General features: G+C 33.5%; 3 protein-coding genes across 4 annotated transcripts; 1 reads left to right on the forward strand and 2 right to left on the reverse strand.

Annotated features, from left to right (window-relative positions):
- Positions 1–52: 52 nt before the first annotated feature.
- Positions 53–9,937, reverse strand: LOC119633123 (E3 ubiquitin-protein ligase Su(dx)). 2 transcript variants are annotated; one of them, XM_038026390.1, is made up of 7 exons: positions 9,627–9,937; positions 9,526–9,551; positions 7,748–7,993; positions 7,542–7,684; positions 1,892–3,981; positions 1,630–1,828; positions 752–1,021 (listed from the first exon to the last, which is right to left on the reverse strand). In XM_038026390.1, the coding sequence occupies exons 3-7, from the start codon at positions 7,914–7,916 to the stop codon at positions 752–754; spliced, it is 2,871 nt and encodes a 956-aa protein (XP_037882318.1). In that variant the 5' UTR covers positions 7,917–7,993; positions 9,526–9,551; positions 9,627–9,937. The 2 variants fall into 2 exon arrangements, with proteins under 2 accessions (XP_037882320.1, XP_037882318.1); XM_038026392.1 differs by lacking the exons at positions 9,526–9,551; positions 9,627–9,937 and having other exon boundaries at positions 53–1,021; positions 7,748–7,916.
- Positions 9,938–11,228: 1,291 nt separating this feature from the next.
- LOC119633125 (glia maturation factor beta) lies at positions 11,229–12,006 on the reverse strand. The gene is made up of 3 exons (XM_038026394.1): positions 11,969–12,006; positions 11,699–11,792; positions 11,229–11,632 (listed from the first exon to the last, which is right to left on the reverse strand). The coding sequence occupies exons 1-3, from the start codon at positions 11,969–11,971 to the stop codon at positions 11,313–11,315; spliced, it is 417 nt and encodes a 138-aa protein (XP_037882322.1). The 5' UTR covers positions 11,972–12,006; the 3' UTR covers positions 11,229–11,312.
- Positions 12,007–12,373: 367 nt separating this feature from the next.
- On the forward strand, positions 12,374–16,653 carry LOC119633124. Its single transcript, XM_038026393.1, has 12 exons — positions 12,374–12,631; positions 12,702–12,871; positions 12,931–13,006; positions 13,067–13,217; positions 13,282–13,483; positions 13,544–13,590; positions 14,424–14,472; positions 15,002–15,092; positions 15,147–15,482; positions 15,713–16,034; positions 16,096–16,228; positions 16,303–16,653. Exons 1-12 carry the CDS (start codon positions 12,528–12,530, stop codon positions 16,419–16,421), a joined length of 1,800 nt encoding a protein of 599 aa, XP_037882321.1. The 5' UTR covers positions 12,374–12,527; the 3' UTR covers positions 16,422–16,653.
- Positions 16,654–16,726: the final 73 nt, after the last annotated feature.

The raw sequence follows: 16,726 nt of genomic DNA on the forward strand, positions 1-16,726 counted from the left end.
CACATTTCACCAAAGTCACACTCATCTAACTTATAGTGTTTAAAACATTTTGCTTTTTTTTGCATGGCCGACTCACTTTAACGTATTGTAAGTATCTTCATGAGTCAGGGAGCTCACTGATACATTAATCTGGCAATTGACTCCCGCAGACTCCTTCAATACGCTGCTTTGGTACAGCAGGACAAGAATTAATTATGTTAAACGAGGGACGACTGTATATCCTATCAATACTTCGCGTTTATTTATTCATTTTTTTTTTTTTTTTTTTTTTTTTTAATTCCAATCCAAAAAATAATAACTTCCAGAAAGAGAATTGATTGCTTACAACTAACGTGTTGGGAGATTTTAGCAAATCTGGAAGGAAATAAAGCAACTGTTTTGCAAAAGGAAAAGGAACATTACAAGTATTTGCTATATAAAATAAATTGGATAGAAAATATCAGATTTTAGGAAATCCTAAAACAAATTTATATTAATAGAGCGCTGTGAGAAATCTCTTATTTAAGAAAGTTTTTGTGAAGGTGTATAATTACGCGTATATGAAAATTTTATAACTTTTTAAAAACTATATATAAGTGAGCGTAGTCTCTGTAGAAATTATTAATACTTTAACAAGAAAACATTTACCTATAATAGTAATATATGAAGTGTTCTTTTTTTTTTTTTTTTTTTGTTTATATGCAAAAATAGAAACATAATCCTTGATTGGTTTACCATTTATAAGCCATTTTTAAGATATTAGGCAAAGCATCTATTCCTGGCAAAAGCCTTCAGTCTCTTCGATAGCAAACGTTAATTTCTCTACAAGTTGATCGTAGCTCTTATAAGGTGGCAAATCTAACCGATTGAAACAGGTATGTGAACGGGGTAACCACGTTTCTTTGCCGACTTTTTCAATGCAAAAACGTTGCGGACCATTTGATCCCATCAATTCAGCAAAACCACCAACAGGCACACGACAAGTACCCGTAACGAATTGTAATAAGCGGGCACGCTTTTCATTGTCGGTATCGCGGACAAACTGAAATGAGAAGTAATAGGAAAATTGCTTAGCACATCATAATACATTATAGTACAGTAGTCTGCGAACTGAAAAACTTTCACATTTTTAAAAAAGAAAAAATTTGAGAGAGTAACTTTGAAATCTCAAAACTGAGCTAATGGTTACTTCTAAACTAATACAAATATTCATAAAAAATATTTTATTGTTTGTATTAAAGCATATACGCCATAGATTTTCTGATGCGCGAGCGTGTAAGTCGAAGCGAGCGCTTTTATTTTATTTTTTTAGAAATAGTGAATTCAAATTTTCCGGAAAGGCGAACAAAAAGCTTCGATATTTCTAAAACTAGAAATATTTACAATAATGTCGGGCATATTCGGTTTTTATGTTTGCATGCTATTAAGATGTAAGTATTGTTATGATCTGGCCAGGGTTTGGGAAACTATTTGTGCACAGATACCAGAAATCAAAACTCACATCTCATATAAGCTTTAAATCTACTCAAAACACTGCTTAGATTGAAACACAGACTACAATCGTGATTGGGACAAGCGGACAATTGAAGCAAAGATTGACTTGCAACTCGTTATTATCATTCGCTTCCAATTCTTATTTGTTAAACTTACTTGCCAAAACCAAACAACTTGTTTAGAATTGCGATTATAATGCCTATAGATCGTATTACGTTGCCAATCGTCGACATCAACATCCTGCATTCCACACAATATTAATTCTAGTTCACGTTCATCAAAGTATTTCAACCATTCCAAAGGCACAACTTCGTTAAAACCTTCTAAAAATGTTTTGGTTTGCTGTTCAATACCGCTGTCAAATGAATTTCGAGATAGAAATTAAAGTATATTGAAAATATATATTTATATGACTTACCGTGTCATCCTCCACTCGGTCATTAGCGTTATATATTCTTCTTTATTTTCCTCCGTCACTCGTTCCTTTTCACCGTTTTCTTTTAGTTCGTGATGTATAATTTGACCCAAAACCTCAAAATCAACACTAAACCACAATTCTAAGCCGCATTCATCGATATTATTGTCACGCACCCAAATTAACGAATTATAAAACTCCGGGTCGATAGTCTCGATGTCTTTAATGGTTAATTTTTTATTTAGCATTCGTTTGTAGAAAGGCATTGTAAAACCCGAATATATGAAGCGTCCATGATAAAGAGCCATCGCTATGAAACGGCCAATAAATTTAAAATATTGCAAGTGATCGGGATTTACGTAGGAGGCAGGATTGATTTGTAAACTGTAATTATTCTTATTGGCATACTCGAAGAGACAATACATGGGATTTAATACTTCATGCGACAATAAGAAAAACCATTCGCGTGAGACGCCACCATAATCGAGGCCTTCTTCGCCGCGGAATATTATGTACAAACGGCGACGCAATTCATAAGCAGGTAAACGCATTATTTGATGGTAGGAATCTTCGAAGAGGGTCTGACGAGTAACGGTAATTTTAATGTGCGATGGCAAAGCATTACTCTGGCACAGATAACGGAATTGAGAAAGCTTCCAACGGAAACTGCGCTCATAAGCACGCGGCACTCCATACACACCCTTAGCTCCTTTCGGAGCCCCAGGTCGTGGATCCTCGAATGTAGTTCGTCTAGTATTATGATCCACAAAGAACCGTTCACCAGTAGCTGTATAGCGTATTTCCCAACCCGGTGGTAAAGGACCCTCGAGACTGACCTCCTGGCCTTGAGTGCGTGGATCCTCCCATTGAGTTGTCCGATTCTTATGATTTACAAAGTACACACGATTATCAGGTTGCACCTTCTTTTCCCAGCCATCAGGCAACGGTCCCAAAGTATCTTCATCCTCTTGAGCTGTCGCGGCTGCGGTGGCCGTTGGTTGCTGTTGTTGCTGGTATAAAAATCGTTGATTACCCTGAGCTACAACATGTGCCCTTTGGCCTTGCCAATGCTGAAAATGCATTAGGCGTTCACTGTTTGGCCTCTGCCAAGTGGTGGTTCGGGTATTGTGGTCCACGTAATAAACTCGGCCGCGAGGATCTTTCCGTATTTCCCAACCGGGTGGTAACGGAGTTGGTTTCTCCCAGTACGTCGAGCGAGTGTTATGATCCACGTAATAACGTCTTCCATACTGATCGAATCTTATTTCCCACCCAGCTGGCAATGGTTCATCATCAGCTTGGGCAGCTTGTAACTGCTGGTCGTTCACATTAGAAACGGGCAATCCATTGCTTGAACCGACCATTTGCTGTTCAACTCCAGCCGTTGAGGGCATTAAGCAACTGGAATTACCATCCAAAACCGGTTGAACGGATTGTTGTCCTGGCACAGCACCATTGGCATACATTTGGGGCAAAGAACGAGTGTTGACTGCGCCAGTCCCGGGGCCATTAACACGTGCATGGGTTATTTGTAGTGGCTGCTGTTGTTGCTGCTGTGCCGCTACGGCTGCTGCAGTCTGAGGATCCCATGTACTTGATGTTGTTGGAATTCGACGTAAACCTACGCCAGTCATAGCTCCAGAACTATTACTACGCTCCAAACTACCATTTTGCAAAGCCACAGGTGACCTAGCCAAGCTACCATTTTCCTGCATACTACCGGTACTGCGCATACGCATACGGGTCCTTATACCACCATGGACCATATTATTTCTCGAACCCATTGACATTGCACTATCAGCAGAATTTGCGCCTGACGTGCCGCTTACACTGCCATTACTATTTGCAACAGTTACTTTGCTCATATCAAGCTTGAGACCCGTAAGAATAGCAACTAGCTCGCCGCTTTTTGTCTGACGATTGTCGGATTTCGATGTAGCCAATAAATCCATGCTAACTTCAAGGAATTCGCAACGACCATTATAATGTTGCAAGATATTGCCTAAATTAATGGAACGCTCACCAAGCATTCCATCCTTCCGAAAACTCGAATGATCGAGAACTTTAAAATGTAACACCGAATGTGGCGTGATCTGAAGGGAAGAGAAATGGTAAAGAAAACAGAAATGAGAATGAGATTGAGAGAGAGAGAGAGAGAGAGAGAAAGAGAGAGAGAGGGTCAATACGAAATGACTGCACTTATATTATCTTATGTGAGTCTGCTCTTAAACTGCCTGTAATTTCACACTAAGTCTAAGAAATAGTTTAAAAAAGTTTATACAATATACTTGGACTACTGTCTTAAATACTTTTTTTAAATTTGGCTTTCACCACTAATATCTTTTACAAAAGTTGTCTTTTCAGAGACTAACGGAAATGAGGAGTAATATGATTACAGAAACATTACAAAGACGATAAACAATATTAGAAATTCCTTTCATTTTTGTCTTTAAAGAGAAAGCAAACAAGCAAAACAAAAAATTGGAAAAAGAAACTTTGTTGACATTTCGCCGGCGGTACACATGCATTTCTTTAGACATGTATTTTGTTTCTTTTTCTGAATTATTCTATATTTTCGCTGTACACTTCTTCATTATATCCTTTCGCTATTTTAGTTTTCAAAAACGTATACAATTTTTCCATTTTAGTCAAATAGAAGACATTTATATAATGTCTTCTAATTTTATGAAATCCGCCTCTCTAACTTCAACTTTATCTAATTTTTTCATTTGTTTCGAAAATTGACAGATTTATTTCAGCTATCAACTCAAACCAACTAAGTGTACAATATATAAGAATTTATTGCACTGATAGATACCAACCACTTTGATTATTTATTTATTTTCAATTTACTTGCATTTCCAATAAAGAGATACCACAAAAACGAATTCTTGAATATTATATATACCTAAACGAAATTACAGTGCAAATTATGATATAATATAAAAAAAAAAAAATAAAAAAAATATTCCAAACTAGCAGTTCAGCTATGCAAAGAGATCAAAATAAGGAAAAAAATTGGAAAATAAGTTCTCCCAAAGAAGTAACTATAGCAACTAGGTAACACTAAAAGCTGGCTATATTTTTACACCAACCACTGTAAAATGGTGACATACTCATTTTGTTTTTTCCCCGTAATGTATGGGACATATAGACATATAGACATGAGACTATATACAATATATAAATTCTTGCTCAGCATAAAATTCTAAGTTAATATCGCTATTTCCGTCCATCTGTCCGTCTGTGAATTGACTTGTTGACACTCTCCTGGTCGCAAAAATGAAAATATTGACTTCAAATTTGATAGAAGCAAGCAGGTCGGTATTAAAAATGGGCCAAATTGGTCGGAGCAGAAGCTCGTAGTGGAGCGTAAACTGGACGCAACTTTGTTTTTTTTTTAACAAACATTTTTGGAATTTGCCTCGTTACTCGGGAATTATTTAAGTTAGAAAGCTGGAATTTTTCACATCTGCTTTACGCAAAACTCGACTCGTTACGTTCACAAATGGTAGCTATGCCCAAACAATGTTACGCAGCAAGCGAAAGAGTAATCAACGAAACGCATTATTGGCACGTGGTAAGTAATTCTAACATCGAGCAACCGAGACCATGATAGATCGCTCAAAACATTTGTATCTTATTCTAGGAATAATAATCTGCAGATTTCTAGTAGAGGAAAACACCGAAGAGAGTTGAGAAGGTAGACTCTAAAGAAAAGCAAGAAATTATAACACGAGACGAAATGCTTAGAAGGGCATGCTAGGAAACTCTTTACAACTGCAGGAATATTCCCTCGTCAGCAAATGCTGTAACCATAGCGTTTAATGGCGTTACCCATACATATTTAAACAAGGAAATAGTGTGTCTACAATTTGTGATTTCAAAAATTACGCATTACCTTTAATAAATGGATGGTTTATATCACAATTGCTGCTATTACAATTTTTTTGACTTTAACAAATGCATTCGAAAGAAGATAGGAGAGCAAGTGTATGTATAGGCTGTTCAAATGCAAATCGTAAATGTAAATATCAAGAAGCTCATAGAATATTTATGAAACTGATGGAACTTATAAATGAAAATAAGAATTTCTAAATGAATAAATTCCACTCGTCAACGAGACAAAAATGAATGGCATGGCACATAATTGATGCGATTTTATGGGAAAAGGAATGAAAAGTAATGGAGAAAATTACACAAATACAAGGTCAGTACAAACACTTCAATTAAAATGTCAAATAAAATATTGAGCTGCATAAACGAGACAAATTTATTAAGTGAAGGTTTAAGAAAAAGCGAAAGAAGAAGACTTATGAAAAGCTTGAGCTCATAACTTATTTAGGCCGACAACTTAACCAAAAAAAAAATAGCGAATAGTAAAAACGTTAATATCATCTTGAAATAAATCATACTCTTATCAATGATGTGAAGTAAATGGAACAAAAGAAATGTATACATATATACATATAATTGTATAACGGAAGATATATAAAAGAGAAAAAAGAGAAAAAATGCTAAAAAAGGGAGTATATGCGTACGGTTTGGATCGAAGTTTTTAACTGATCGTAATTCTTCTTTTATTTAACCAATCACTCAGGGGATGTCACTTATTCGCAAAATGCAGGGATGAACAGAAAGAAAGAAATAGAGAGGGATTACTGGATTCATGTCCAATTACTACAGTAAACACTACCGCACTTTAGGGCTTCGAACCCGTGCTCACTGACTGAGTAGTCACGATTTTTACCTACTCGGTCAATCTTTCTGATTTACTTCGCAATCAGGAATATTCCGATCTCAGAAATACTTTTGCCATTTTGCCATGTTTTTCCTGTACTTGTACTTAACTAGTTTCAGTAAATTGATTTATAGGTTAAAACTTTCGTGACGCATTCAATTTTTTTTTTTATTTTGATTATACATAGTTGAGATAGGTCGTACTATGGAAAGTATGCAGCTGAAGGTGAAGAAACACTGAAGTTGGTACGGAGGGAAAATGCACAAAGCTATGAAATAATTGAAACATGGTTTGCGAGGTTTCGTGCAAAAAATTGTTTTGAAAATGATGAAAATGGCATACGCCCGTCCGTCCCTAACAAAAGCAACCCAAAAAGTGATTTGCAACTTGGTCGGAGCATATCCCGTTGGCGGTGTGTCCCTCAAACCTTCCGTCGCTTCCAACTACCACTTGTACAGGTCGATGCAGTAACATTTATCATATCAGAGGTCCTCTGAAGTTGAAAACGTACGAAAATGGGTCGATACCGACTTCGCCTCGAATCGATGAAGTTTATAACGCGATAGCAATCGAAACCTATCCCATAAGACATGGAGGACCGTAGGATAAATCATATTCTTTCTATATAAATACACCACAGTCGATATCAGATTTCATTATCTCGATTCCAATTGACAGAATGACAAACTTGTTACGAACTCGACTTCCATATTCCTTTGAAAAATAATAAAAAACATTGAAAAATTCTCCAACGAATTTTCGACAAATATTCCGACAAATCGCCTCGCGATAAATACAAAATTTTGTTGTTTTGTTTTGTTTGTTGTTTGAAATTAATAAAAAAAATAAGTAAACAAAAGAGATGACGCACTATGGGTGGTTTTACTTGTACATGTAATTTGTTTCACTCACCAGAACAGTGAATTCTTCGTTCCATTTGGGCAAATATGTATTTTTCACAACTTCAGTTTTACGTTTACTTTTATTATCAATTAACAGTTCAACATATGGATTTGGTTTTAAAAACCCATTGTTACGTAAAGAAGCTTCTTCAACTGCAAAAAGAGATATATTTAAAAAACAAGTATTTTAATTCCCAGCAAAGGTGTAAAACTTACTTGTAACACTTAACTGATGATAACCTTGACTTGACTGATGTCCAGCTATGGCCCCATTGCTCAAATTGTTGGTTGATGCTTCACGATTATTGCTATAATCAGCGGAAGTGGTAGCATTAGCAGCAACTAGTCCTCCGATTGGCGCTGTTAACGCATTGCCGGTAGCCATGGGTAATCTTATGAATTTTCACCCCCTTGTATCTTCAATTTTTAGCTCCAGCAAATATTGTTATTGCACTTATAAATCTAATAAGGACAGAGATTCGAAATGTTTGCTAAATCACTTAATTTGTTTAAAAATTCAGTCATTGCTTTTATTATTAATTACAAAAATTCACTGGTATAGTAAGAAGAATGAGCGAGAAAAATATTAATTGGTTGTTGAGTGGAAAGTCTGTTTATTAAATATAATATACTTGTAGACAAATCAAGGAGAGATTTCAAGTTATTATCAGTTAAAATCAGTAATTTGGTGATAATATCGAAAAAGTGAAATGTACCTTCATCGATCAATTTATATTCATCAGTTAATTCACCATATACTATCAATGCTATGAAAAAATGACCGCCTATATGAAGACAAAAAATCCAAGAAAGTGATAATTATATTAATAATTGCACGGCAACAAGGCAAAAACAAAGATAACCAGCGCAATATCTCCTATAAAATTATGGCCAAAATTCTTAAAATACATTATGCGTTTTGTTGAATAAAAATAGAACCATTTTTTTTTACTTTAATATGTCGTTATCTTCAGTTTTGCATAAAAAAGTACTTTAAAGAAGCAAGACAATTTATTTACACCAATTTATTTATTTAGGCCAATTTCACAAGCAAATACGCCGACCGTTTTAAATTAATTTCGACATTTATTAGCGAATTTTAATTGATCGTTGCACCTATTTTTTAGAAGGGTGCATTAGATTCCAACCATTTACCTAAACTCCAAAGGTAAACTGAAAAAGCATTTGCCAGTCCGTGAAGAGGGAGGGAAATGAACAAAGCTATGCCGAAACATAAGGTATGGACTGCTTTATATATTCTATGAAACGGTAGCAAGAAAAGTTCTCGAAGACCCTCGATCCACAAAAGCTTTTTTATTCATTTTAAATATTTATTTAAATTTCAAAGCATGTCTGCTATTAAAAAATGGAAAAATATACATGTCACTATCCTCTGATGATTCAGGAGAGAAATAAACTACATATGTTTATATAAATAACTGGCAAAATTATCAGCAAACATATACTGATGACTTCGCCTTTTTATTGTTATATTTTGTATTGTATATGTGTGGTAACACAATCCGGATCAAGAGATATATAATAAGTTTTATAAGTCGAAATTTCGCAAGGTGTGTGAACTCGCATGTTGACAAAGAAACCTCAATTATGACCTTGACTCCATTGAGCACACCCCAGACGTACACAACACAAATAATTGAATGGCACCAAATCAAATCCAAAAGGGAAAATTTTAACGTAAACGACAAAAACAGAAAAATGTACAAGAGAAAACTATTATGAAGAAAATAATTTTTAGAGAAATTAACAATGCTCACAAAAATGCATTACTATGGAGGCTAAAATGAATTTATAGTTTAACAAATTACTTATTATACAACAAACTCCACTTTTCCTTCTTAGATTCATTAGTTGAATTTTTAAAATCAGCCAATATATTTTAAAAATAAGGCAAAGGTCGCAATTAAGTCAGCCGACGAAAACGTATTAAAATAGAAAATTTATTACACAAACAAACAATATCATAAACTTACACTGGTAAAAGTATATTTCACTTTTCCTTTGAAATTATTTTGGGAATATTGCGAAAAAATAAATAAAATAAAAAACACGGGAAAAAATGAAGATATTTTACATTTTTCTTGGAATTTCTTTCTATAAATTCGTTGGCAAAGGTGCGTTTGGTTTGTATTTGGTTTCTTCTCTTTCACCGCTCACTGCTTTTCTCAACCACTTTTCTCTTTTTATATTCACGCACAAAATACTTTAGGGCTATTTTCCGATATATAGGCTTTTTATTTCAACTGCTTTTTTTTAACCCATAAGTTATTATATTCACCGTCTTTCGTTTATTATAACAACTGCAATATTTATTTTAAGCATATACATTTCAATAAATATTTACACAATAAGTTTTTTCCCGATGTGAAATTTTTTCAATTTCTTACGTCTTATGCGTTAAGCCGTTGTCATGAAATGAAGAAGAAGAAGAACAAAATTATTCAATTTCCGCAGATTCCGCAAAAAACGACTGCAGATTCCACAAAAAAACGACGTGTGAAACAGTACTAATAGTCATGAAGAAAAAACTTAATGAAACTATTACTGAACTGACAAGCCGGGCAGTTTGATGCAGTATCAGTAAATTATTTCGTAAGAAATTATAGGTCGTAATTGGGAAATTATAAAGCCGTAATTTGTTGTAGGGGGTATTCTTTTTGTTTTTTTACCTACAAACATATATAAAGTAAAAATTGACTGACTACTATTTATTATTGTTTATTATTACCGCACCTCTGTAATAAGCTGTATTTTTTCCAATTGCAGTAGCTGCACTTTTTTCAGGTATGTTAACACATCGTCGTTTTATTTTAATACAAAAAAAGTGTGGAATTCAATTATGAAGGAAAATATTTGAATTAAAATTATAAAAATTTAGGTTACAAATGAAAGAAATGTCTGTAAATTGCAAAAAAAAGATCAAATATATCAAAAGAAAATTAAATCAAAATCCTGAAACTTTTTGTGTTTTGAATTTATTAATTGCTCACATGAATTTAATTTGCTTTGAAAGCTCATATAATTGCTAAAATACAAAAAGGAAGATAAAAATACTATTGCATTTTTGACGTATTTTCATCAATAATTTTCCCTTGGTATTTACAAATAGTATTAAATCTTCAGTTAAAAAGTTAAGGAAAACAAATGCATACTAATTTCATTAATGCATATTAACACGTTACGGAAATTGGCTGATCTTTTCACTTATGATCTTGTTTCAAATCATGCTAAAACTCAACATTGTATCCATTTATATTTCACGATAATTAGTGCCGTCAAGGTAGAGCTTTCTTCTTGGCAAGCAAACATTTCTTTCCCTATGCAATTCAATTGAAAGCATTAAACCTCGCATTTCCGAACATTGATAAATCATTCTGCCTTTTCCAGTGGTCCAGCAAGGCAATCGTTTAACCAACATACGTTGCTTGTTAAAAAGTAACACATTATTCAAATTTTAATTTTTTTTAATTCAAAATGGTATTCAATACATATTTTTAAAATGTTATGCATAAATATAATTATGCATATATGCATAAAATTAGAAAAAGCTGTTTTGGTATAAATCTTATAATATGTATATATTGGAATTATAATGAATCATTACTAAGAAAAAAAACATATATATGTATATATATATATATATATATATATATGTATATATTGCTTCTAATATTTCAATAATATGTGTACGTAAATGCGTAAGGAGCGTAAGGTCGAAGTACTTTTTCTTCTTATAATATAATAAATTAGGGAAATTGTCTTATTTTAGCTTTTCTTTTAGCCATTCTTCTGTCAATTCGTCTAATTCTCGAATTTCATATACACGCGTGAGATTGATCTCTCTCTGCAGAGCACTTTTCGTATAAGCATACATCATTTGTAATTCCATTTGACTATCCCGAGGCGTATAAAATAGAAAACACATCGGATATGATATTCGACTATCGTCATGGATCATTTTATATGTGTAAATCACATAACGCGGTTGATGGCCAGGCAGTGATTCTTGCAATTCCCTCACTGATATGTCATCTAAAAGCTCGTCTAGCACAAGAAGTTGCTTTTCGCGATTAATTTTTACTAATAAAGCAAAGGATAAGTGAAAAAAATTGTATTTACCCCACTTGAATATAGGTAAAAACTTACAAATCAAAGCAGAATTTTTGGTACTCTTACGAAAACGAAATTTCCTTAATTCATCTCGTACGTCATCGCTGATATCACAAATTTTGCTATCACCCTAAAACGAGATCAAGATCATAAACACGTCAAACAACAACAAATCAATTAGCTAATGTTTGGAAGAACACAACAAAACTTTTTGTCAATTATAAACAATTACTCATGTACGTGCTACACGATTTTATTTCTTATTCATTGAACGCAGCCAATTTTTGTAACTGCAGAGAAACGTACCATATTTCACGCGAATTTTTCAATAATATGTCAAGAATGAAGCTTTGAATTTAAAATTAAACCTTTTTTTTAAAAGTATACAAATTTATTGAACTTTATTTTTATTACCAAAATATTAGACAAAATACAATAATGCAACCTCTCTTGAGTACTCTGAAAAAAGTTTACTCTCAATGATTTATTATTGCCAGATTAAATATTTTTTTATAACATTGTTTTTATTTATTATTACAAACAGTCCTTAATCTTTACATTGTTTTGAAATGGTAACTTTATTGGTTAGAAATAGACCGCTAATTCTGTAATAATTACATCATTGTAACACAAAATTTGTACAACTATGTGGCAGCCTAGAAAAGAAAACGGAAGAAAAGTAACTGGTAATCATACATATACATTAGCTATTAAAACACGTCTCTACCGTTAAGACGCTTTCGCGCCATTATCTTTTAGTTTTGCTTTTAAATAACACTTGCTTATCGGATCAAATAATTTCCAATTAGCATTTATGGTTAATGTTATTAGAATATATAAGTTGCAGAGATAATGAAAGGTAGTCATGAATCTCATAACTCCTTTTTATAAGGGTCCGTTCGTTGCAAGCTGGCTGGCTGCTGCGAATCCTAAATATTATGACACCGATGTTGATGTGGTAGAACTTTGGTAAATTTACATTAAAGCAAACGAATTGAGTGTTAGGCGACTTATGCATTCTATTATGTTTCACAAACAGTAACAAATTGCTGCAAACTTTTGATCCAAAAATTAGTATACCCTTTGAGGGAAAAGAAAGACGTCTATGCTCTATTAAGCAGGAAAATGTAGCAGTACCCTTTCGTATGTTTAGTCGGTTGTTTTACGGAACTTTAAAAATCTATCAACGGCAAGTCGATAATTTGCTAAGTGAGTGATCATTACTTAATTCGACAACAGTAAAGTAAAGTACATGTTTATTCTTATAGAATCAACCGAGAGTTTGCTAAAGGTAAGCGGTATCTGCGGAGCCAAAATTATAAAAAATCCCAAAAGGAAGTCAGCGTAAGTAATGTTCAGTAAGATCTTTCGAATTAAATTAAGTATTTACTGGATTTTCGGCAGTGATCTGTGTCATGGAGGTAAAAACAAACGTCGACGTTTTTTGGCCAAAAGTCAGACCTCAAAGGGTACTTTCTTAACCACAAATTACAATTATCTATTTGACGATATGGAAAATCTAACTAAGCAGACATTAACGGATTCTATAAGCGAGGTGAAGGACACTTTTTCCTAGTTGATTATAGTTGACATCCATTAATGAAAATATCTGTCTCTAGATTTCAACGTATTTAGAAAGCAGCCAGTTTACGGAGGTCCGGCAAGTTACGCAGTTACAAATCCGCGAGTTTACCGTCCGTGAAATAAATACGCAGACTTATTTTGAAGTGCCAGAATTAGGTGATGATTACGGATTTGGAGAGATCATCGATCAAGGTCATCAAGGCTTGAACCAAATAAATAAATTTATTTCTAATCTAGGTAAAAATTTTCGTTTTTTTTTTTATAACTTTTGGTATGTTGACTTAAAGATCATTACAGGTAATGAAATACCTACACAGAACAATGGAAGAATTTGTAAACGAAAAGTAAGTACTTTTTTTAACGTTAGTTATAAGATAGCAAGTAAAAGAATTAAATTCCTCGTGATGAGAATATTACATGCCCCTTCATCTACAAATACTAGATAGTACAGTGATTTTTACTGTAAGTTTTATGCATGACAAGTTATCTCTCCTGCAATGGAAATAAGATAGTTTTCATAAATTTTATATACGTCGAGGTCTGCGCAAAAAGATTGCCACTTGGATGAGACATTATTTTTCCTATTAATTTCGTATAAAAATATTGTTGGATAACAGAAGCGTCAAAAATTGCACCAAACGTCCGATCTATCTCAAATTATGCTATACAGAAGACGTCTTTCTTCCTCGATTTGGCATATTTCGAAAGTGTTCAAGAATTTCTATTTCTAGCGGTATCTTAGCTTTTTTGACTGCAAATTTCAGAGACGGATAGAGATTAGATCAACTCAGATGATAATTATGCTGATGGAAAACATACCTTAAAAGGTCTTCGTAAATTTGTTCTGGGTGGTGCAAGCCCCCTTTTCCGGGTGTGGATACTAAAATTGGTACTTTCGACCCTACTGATCGTAAGCAAATTACTCGCTAAAAGCTTTTCTTGTTGCGCAGCAAAAATTTCGCGTTATATGTTGTATGAGTGATTCTACACCATCCGCACATCAGCCGCGCTCGCCAAGTTTCATATAAAATTTTTTTAAAATTTTTTTTTTATGATAAAAGATTCGAATACACCCGAATGTAATTTTCTTATTTTTGCACTTGTTTTTAGAAAGATTTCAGTTTCTATATACACATATATACATCATCGTATTATTTTATTTTTTGAATATTCACAGAGCGAGTGTGAACACAACTTACTAGAAAAACCACGCTATCTAAGTTTTGGTAAGTTGCCCATTTTAATATCAAATTTATAGGCTGACCACAACAACTCGGAAACAACTCGGACAAATGGATAGACAAGCAAGGAAGCGATTCTGAACCGATCGGTATAATAAATGGAGGCTCTATCTCAAGACCTTTGCAAGATGACTAGACGAACATACAAGCTTAGGTCGATTTACATCCATCCGAACTTAATATACCTTTGCATCACAAGGGGCGAAGAGTATAAAAAAGTAAATCTTCAGAATAAGCTTGTGTTCCCACTACCTTAAGGGAAAACGGGAGCTGGGAAAGGGCGTGTGTTTATAAATTGAAGTCGACATTACGATTGGCCTAAATTATAGACTTTCAAAAGTTCAACCTTTAAACTGCAATAAATGAGTTACATAACCTTAAAAAGAATAAACAAGCGAATATATGTTATCCTTATGAGAGTTGCTTCCATTCAAACTTTGCGTGTTTATATATCTGAAATTAGATGGCATTAAAATGTTTGATTTGAATCAAATGTGATTATATAAATTTGCAGATAGTGATACCGAATCCTTCCCTTTGGACGAAACAATTGTCAATGCCCTTGCTAGTCCACAGAGGTCAATCGGAAGGAAAACATTAGAAAAGTAAATTATTTCTTCTCATATATATTCAGTATTTATTCACTAATATAATTATAGTTGTAACAAAGACGATGAGCACTTACAAGACGCAAACGCTACAACAATTTTGCATTCGCAAAATTGCAATGGAAGGGTTTTAAATAGGAACAATACACCACGAAAGAGATTCCATGATGAGCAAAATAAAATGACTAACGTAAAAAAGAAGCCCCGCCTTTCTAAGCTAATCATAGACGAATGTATAAAACTAAATGCCGATGAAATGCGCAAACAGATACAAAACTTTGACATAGGAAGGACTGATTCAATAAGAGCTTCATGGAGGCAGAAAATGTATCTTAAAAACAAGAAACAATTAAATGCCGAAGCATTATTGACACGTCTCAATAAAAGGTAAATTTCGCGCAAATGATTTTTTAAAAAAAATTGAATGAAAATTTTGCCTCAAACTGCAAGCGAGCAAAACAGAAAGGAAATTTTAAATTAAAAGGTCTTAAAAACGCGGCGCCGAAAATCAAAAGCGGTCATAATCTCAAATCAATGCAAGTGTATTAGAAAGCCCTCTAAATATCGTCCCTACTTGTTTATTCAAAGCTATTTAATAACGCATTTTACTTTTCCAGATCAATCAATATGATTTTGAATTTGAAACGAAAAATATGCCTGGAAGGTAATGTATTTCGTGAACACTATTTGTCTTTAATAAGAAGTATCTTAAAAACGAAATCACCGGAAGACTATGCCACAGAAATTTATGCCAAATGGCAAACGAAAAGAAAAGTTAAACCGAAAACGAAATGTCAAAAAAATGATGAAAATTCACTACTGTCCTCTCCTCAAGCATATCATTTCATGGTTGAGAATGATAATAATCAATTTCCTCCAGATGACATAAATAACAACCTTACTAGCGGTCAGTCGACGGGCTCACAAATGAATCGAGAGGTTTTTATAATAATTTAAACCATTTTTTTTTTTTCTTAATTCAAATTTTTCTACTAACTAGGATTGGCAAGCTTACGGTGTTATAATCAAATTGCTGGAAATATGGCGTTATTCGAGTAAAATTGATGCAATTAACTTTTGCCTCACGCCTAAATATCGTAATCATAAAGCATTGGCATTTCATTCACTATTATGTAAATATGGAAAGCAAACAATGATTATTATAAGAATCGTAATCGTGAAAGCCTTCTTCACATATATATTTCAGTTTTAGCGGCCGAGCAGTTTATCGAGATTACTAAACGCATAAATTCTCTAGAAATGGATGAAATCAAATTGGGACGTCTTTCTGAAAAGCTTATAAATGCTCATTATCACATAAAGTAGAGTTTATCGCTGTTATATTATCACAAGTATTTAATCTTTTACATAAGAAAATTCCATTACCTATTTTTCATGTTATCTTTCTTCAATTTTCTCCCTGTAGTTAAATAGTTATTTAAGTATTTGAATACTATACCAATCGATAAAATTGTTGTTGTTTCTCAGTTAATAATTGAATCTTTTGTTCGTTGTCTGCAAAAGTTAGCTTGAAATTCGGCCAATGTTTTGGCCCTGTGACTACCTACTCTAATTTGCAAAGAGACATGTTCGAGAACCATGACCACAGAACACGCAGAAGATAGTAACTT

Source organism: Glossina fuscipes, unplaced genomic scaffold, assembly GCF_014805625.2.
Source record: "Glossina fuscipes isolate IAEA_lab_2018 unplaced genomic scaffold, Yale_Gfus_2 2, whole genome shotgun sequence".
Taxonomy (NCBI): Eukaryota; Metazoa; Arthropoda; class Insecta; order Diptera; family Glossinidae; genus Glossina; species Glossina fuscipes.

Excerpts from the sequence above, each read along its gene's own strand:
- LOC119633123 (XM_038026392.1), bottom strand. The coding sequence starts at position 7,916 with ATGGCTACCGGCAATGCGTTAACAGCGCCAATCGGAGGACTAGTTGCT. Across the intron at positions 3,982-7,541 it reads ACGAAGAATTCACTGTTCTG|ATCACGCCACATTCGGTGTT; the intron begins GTGAGTGAAACA and ends TCTTCCCTTCAG. Across the intron at positions 1,022-1,629 it reads AAGTTGTTTGGTTTTGGCAA|TTTGTCCGCGATACCGACAA; the intron begins GTAAGTTTAACA and ends TTCTCATTTCAG.
- LOC119633124 (XM_038026393.1), top strand. The coding sequence starts at position 12,528 with ATGAATCTCATAACTCCTTTTTATAAGGGTCCGTTCGTTGCAAGCTGG. Across the intron at positions 13,484-13,543 it reads TAAATTTATTTCTAATCTAG|GTAATGAAATACCTACACAG; the intron begins GTAAAAATTTTC and ends AGATCATTACAG. Across the intron at positions 15,483-15,712 it reads TTGACACGTCTCAATAAAAG|ATCAATCAATATGATTTTGA; the intron begins GTAAATTTCGCG and ends TTACTTTTCCAG.
- LOC119633125 (XM_038026394.1), bottom strand. Across the intron at positions 11,633-11,698 it reads CAAAAATTCTGCTTTGATTT|TAAAAATTAATCGCGAAAAG; the intron begins GTAAGTTTTTAC and ends TTGCTTTATTAG.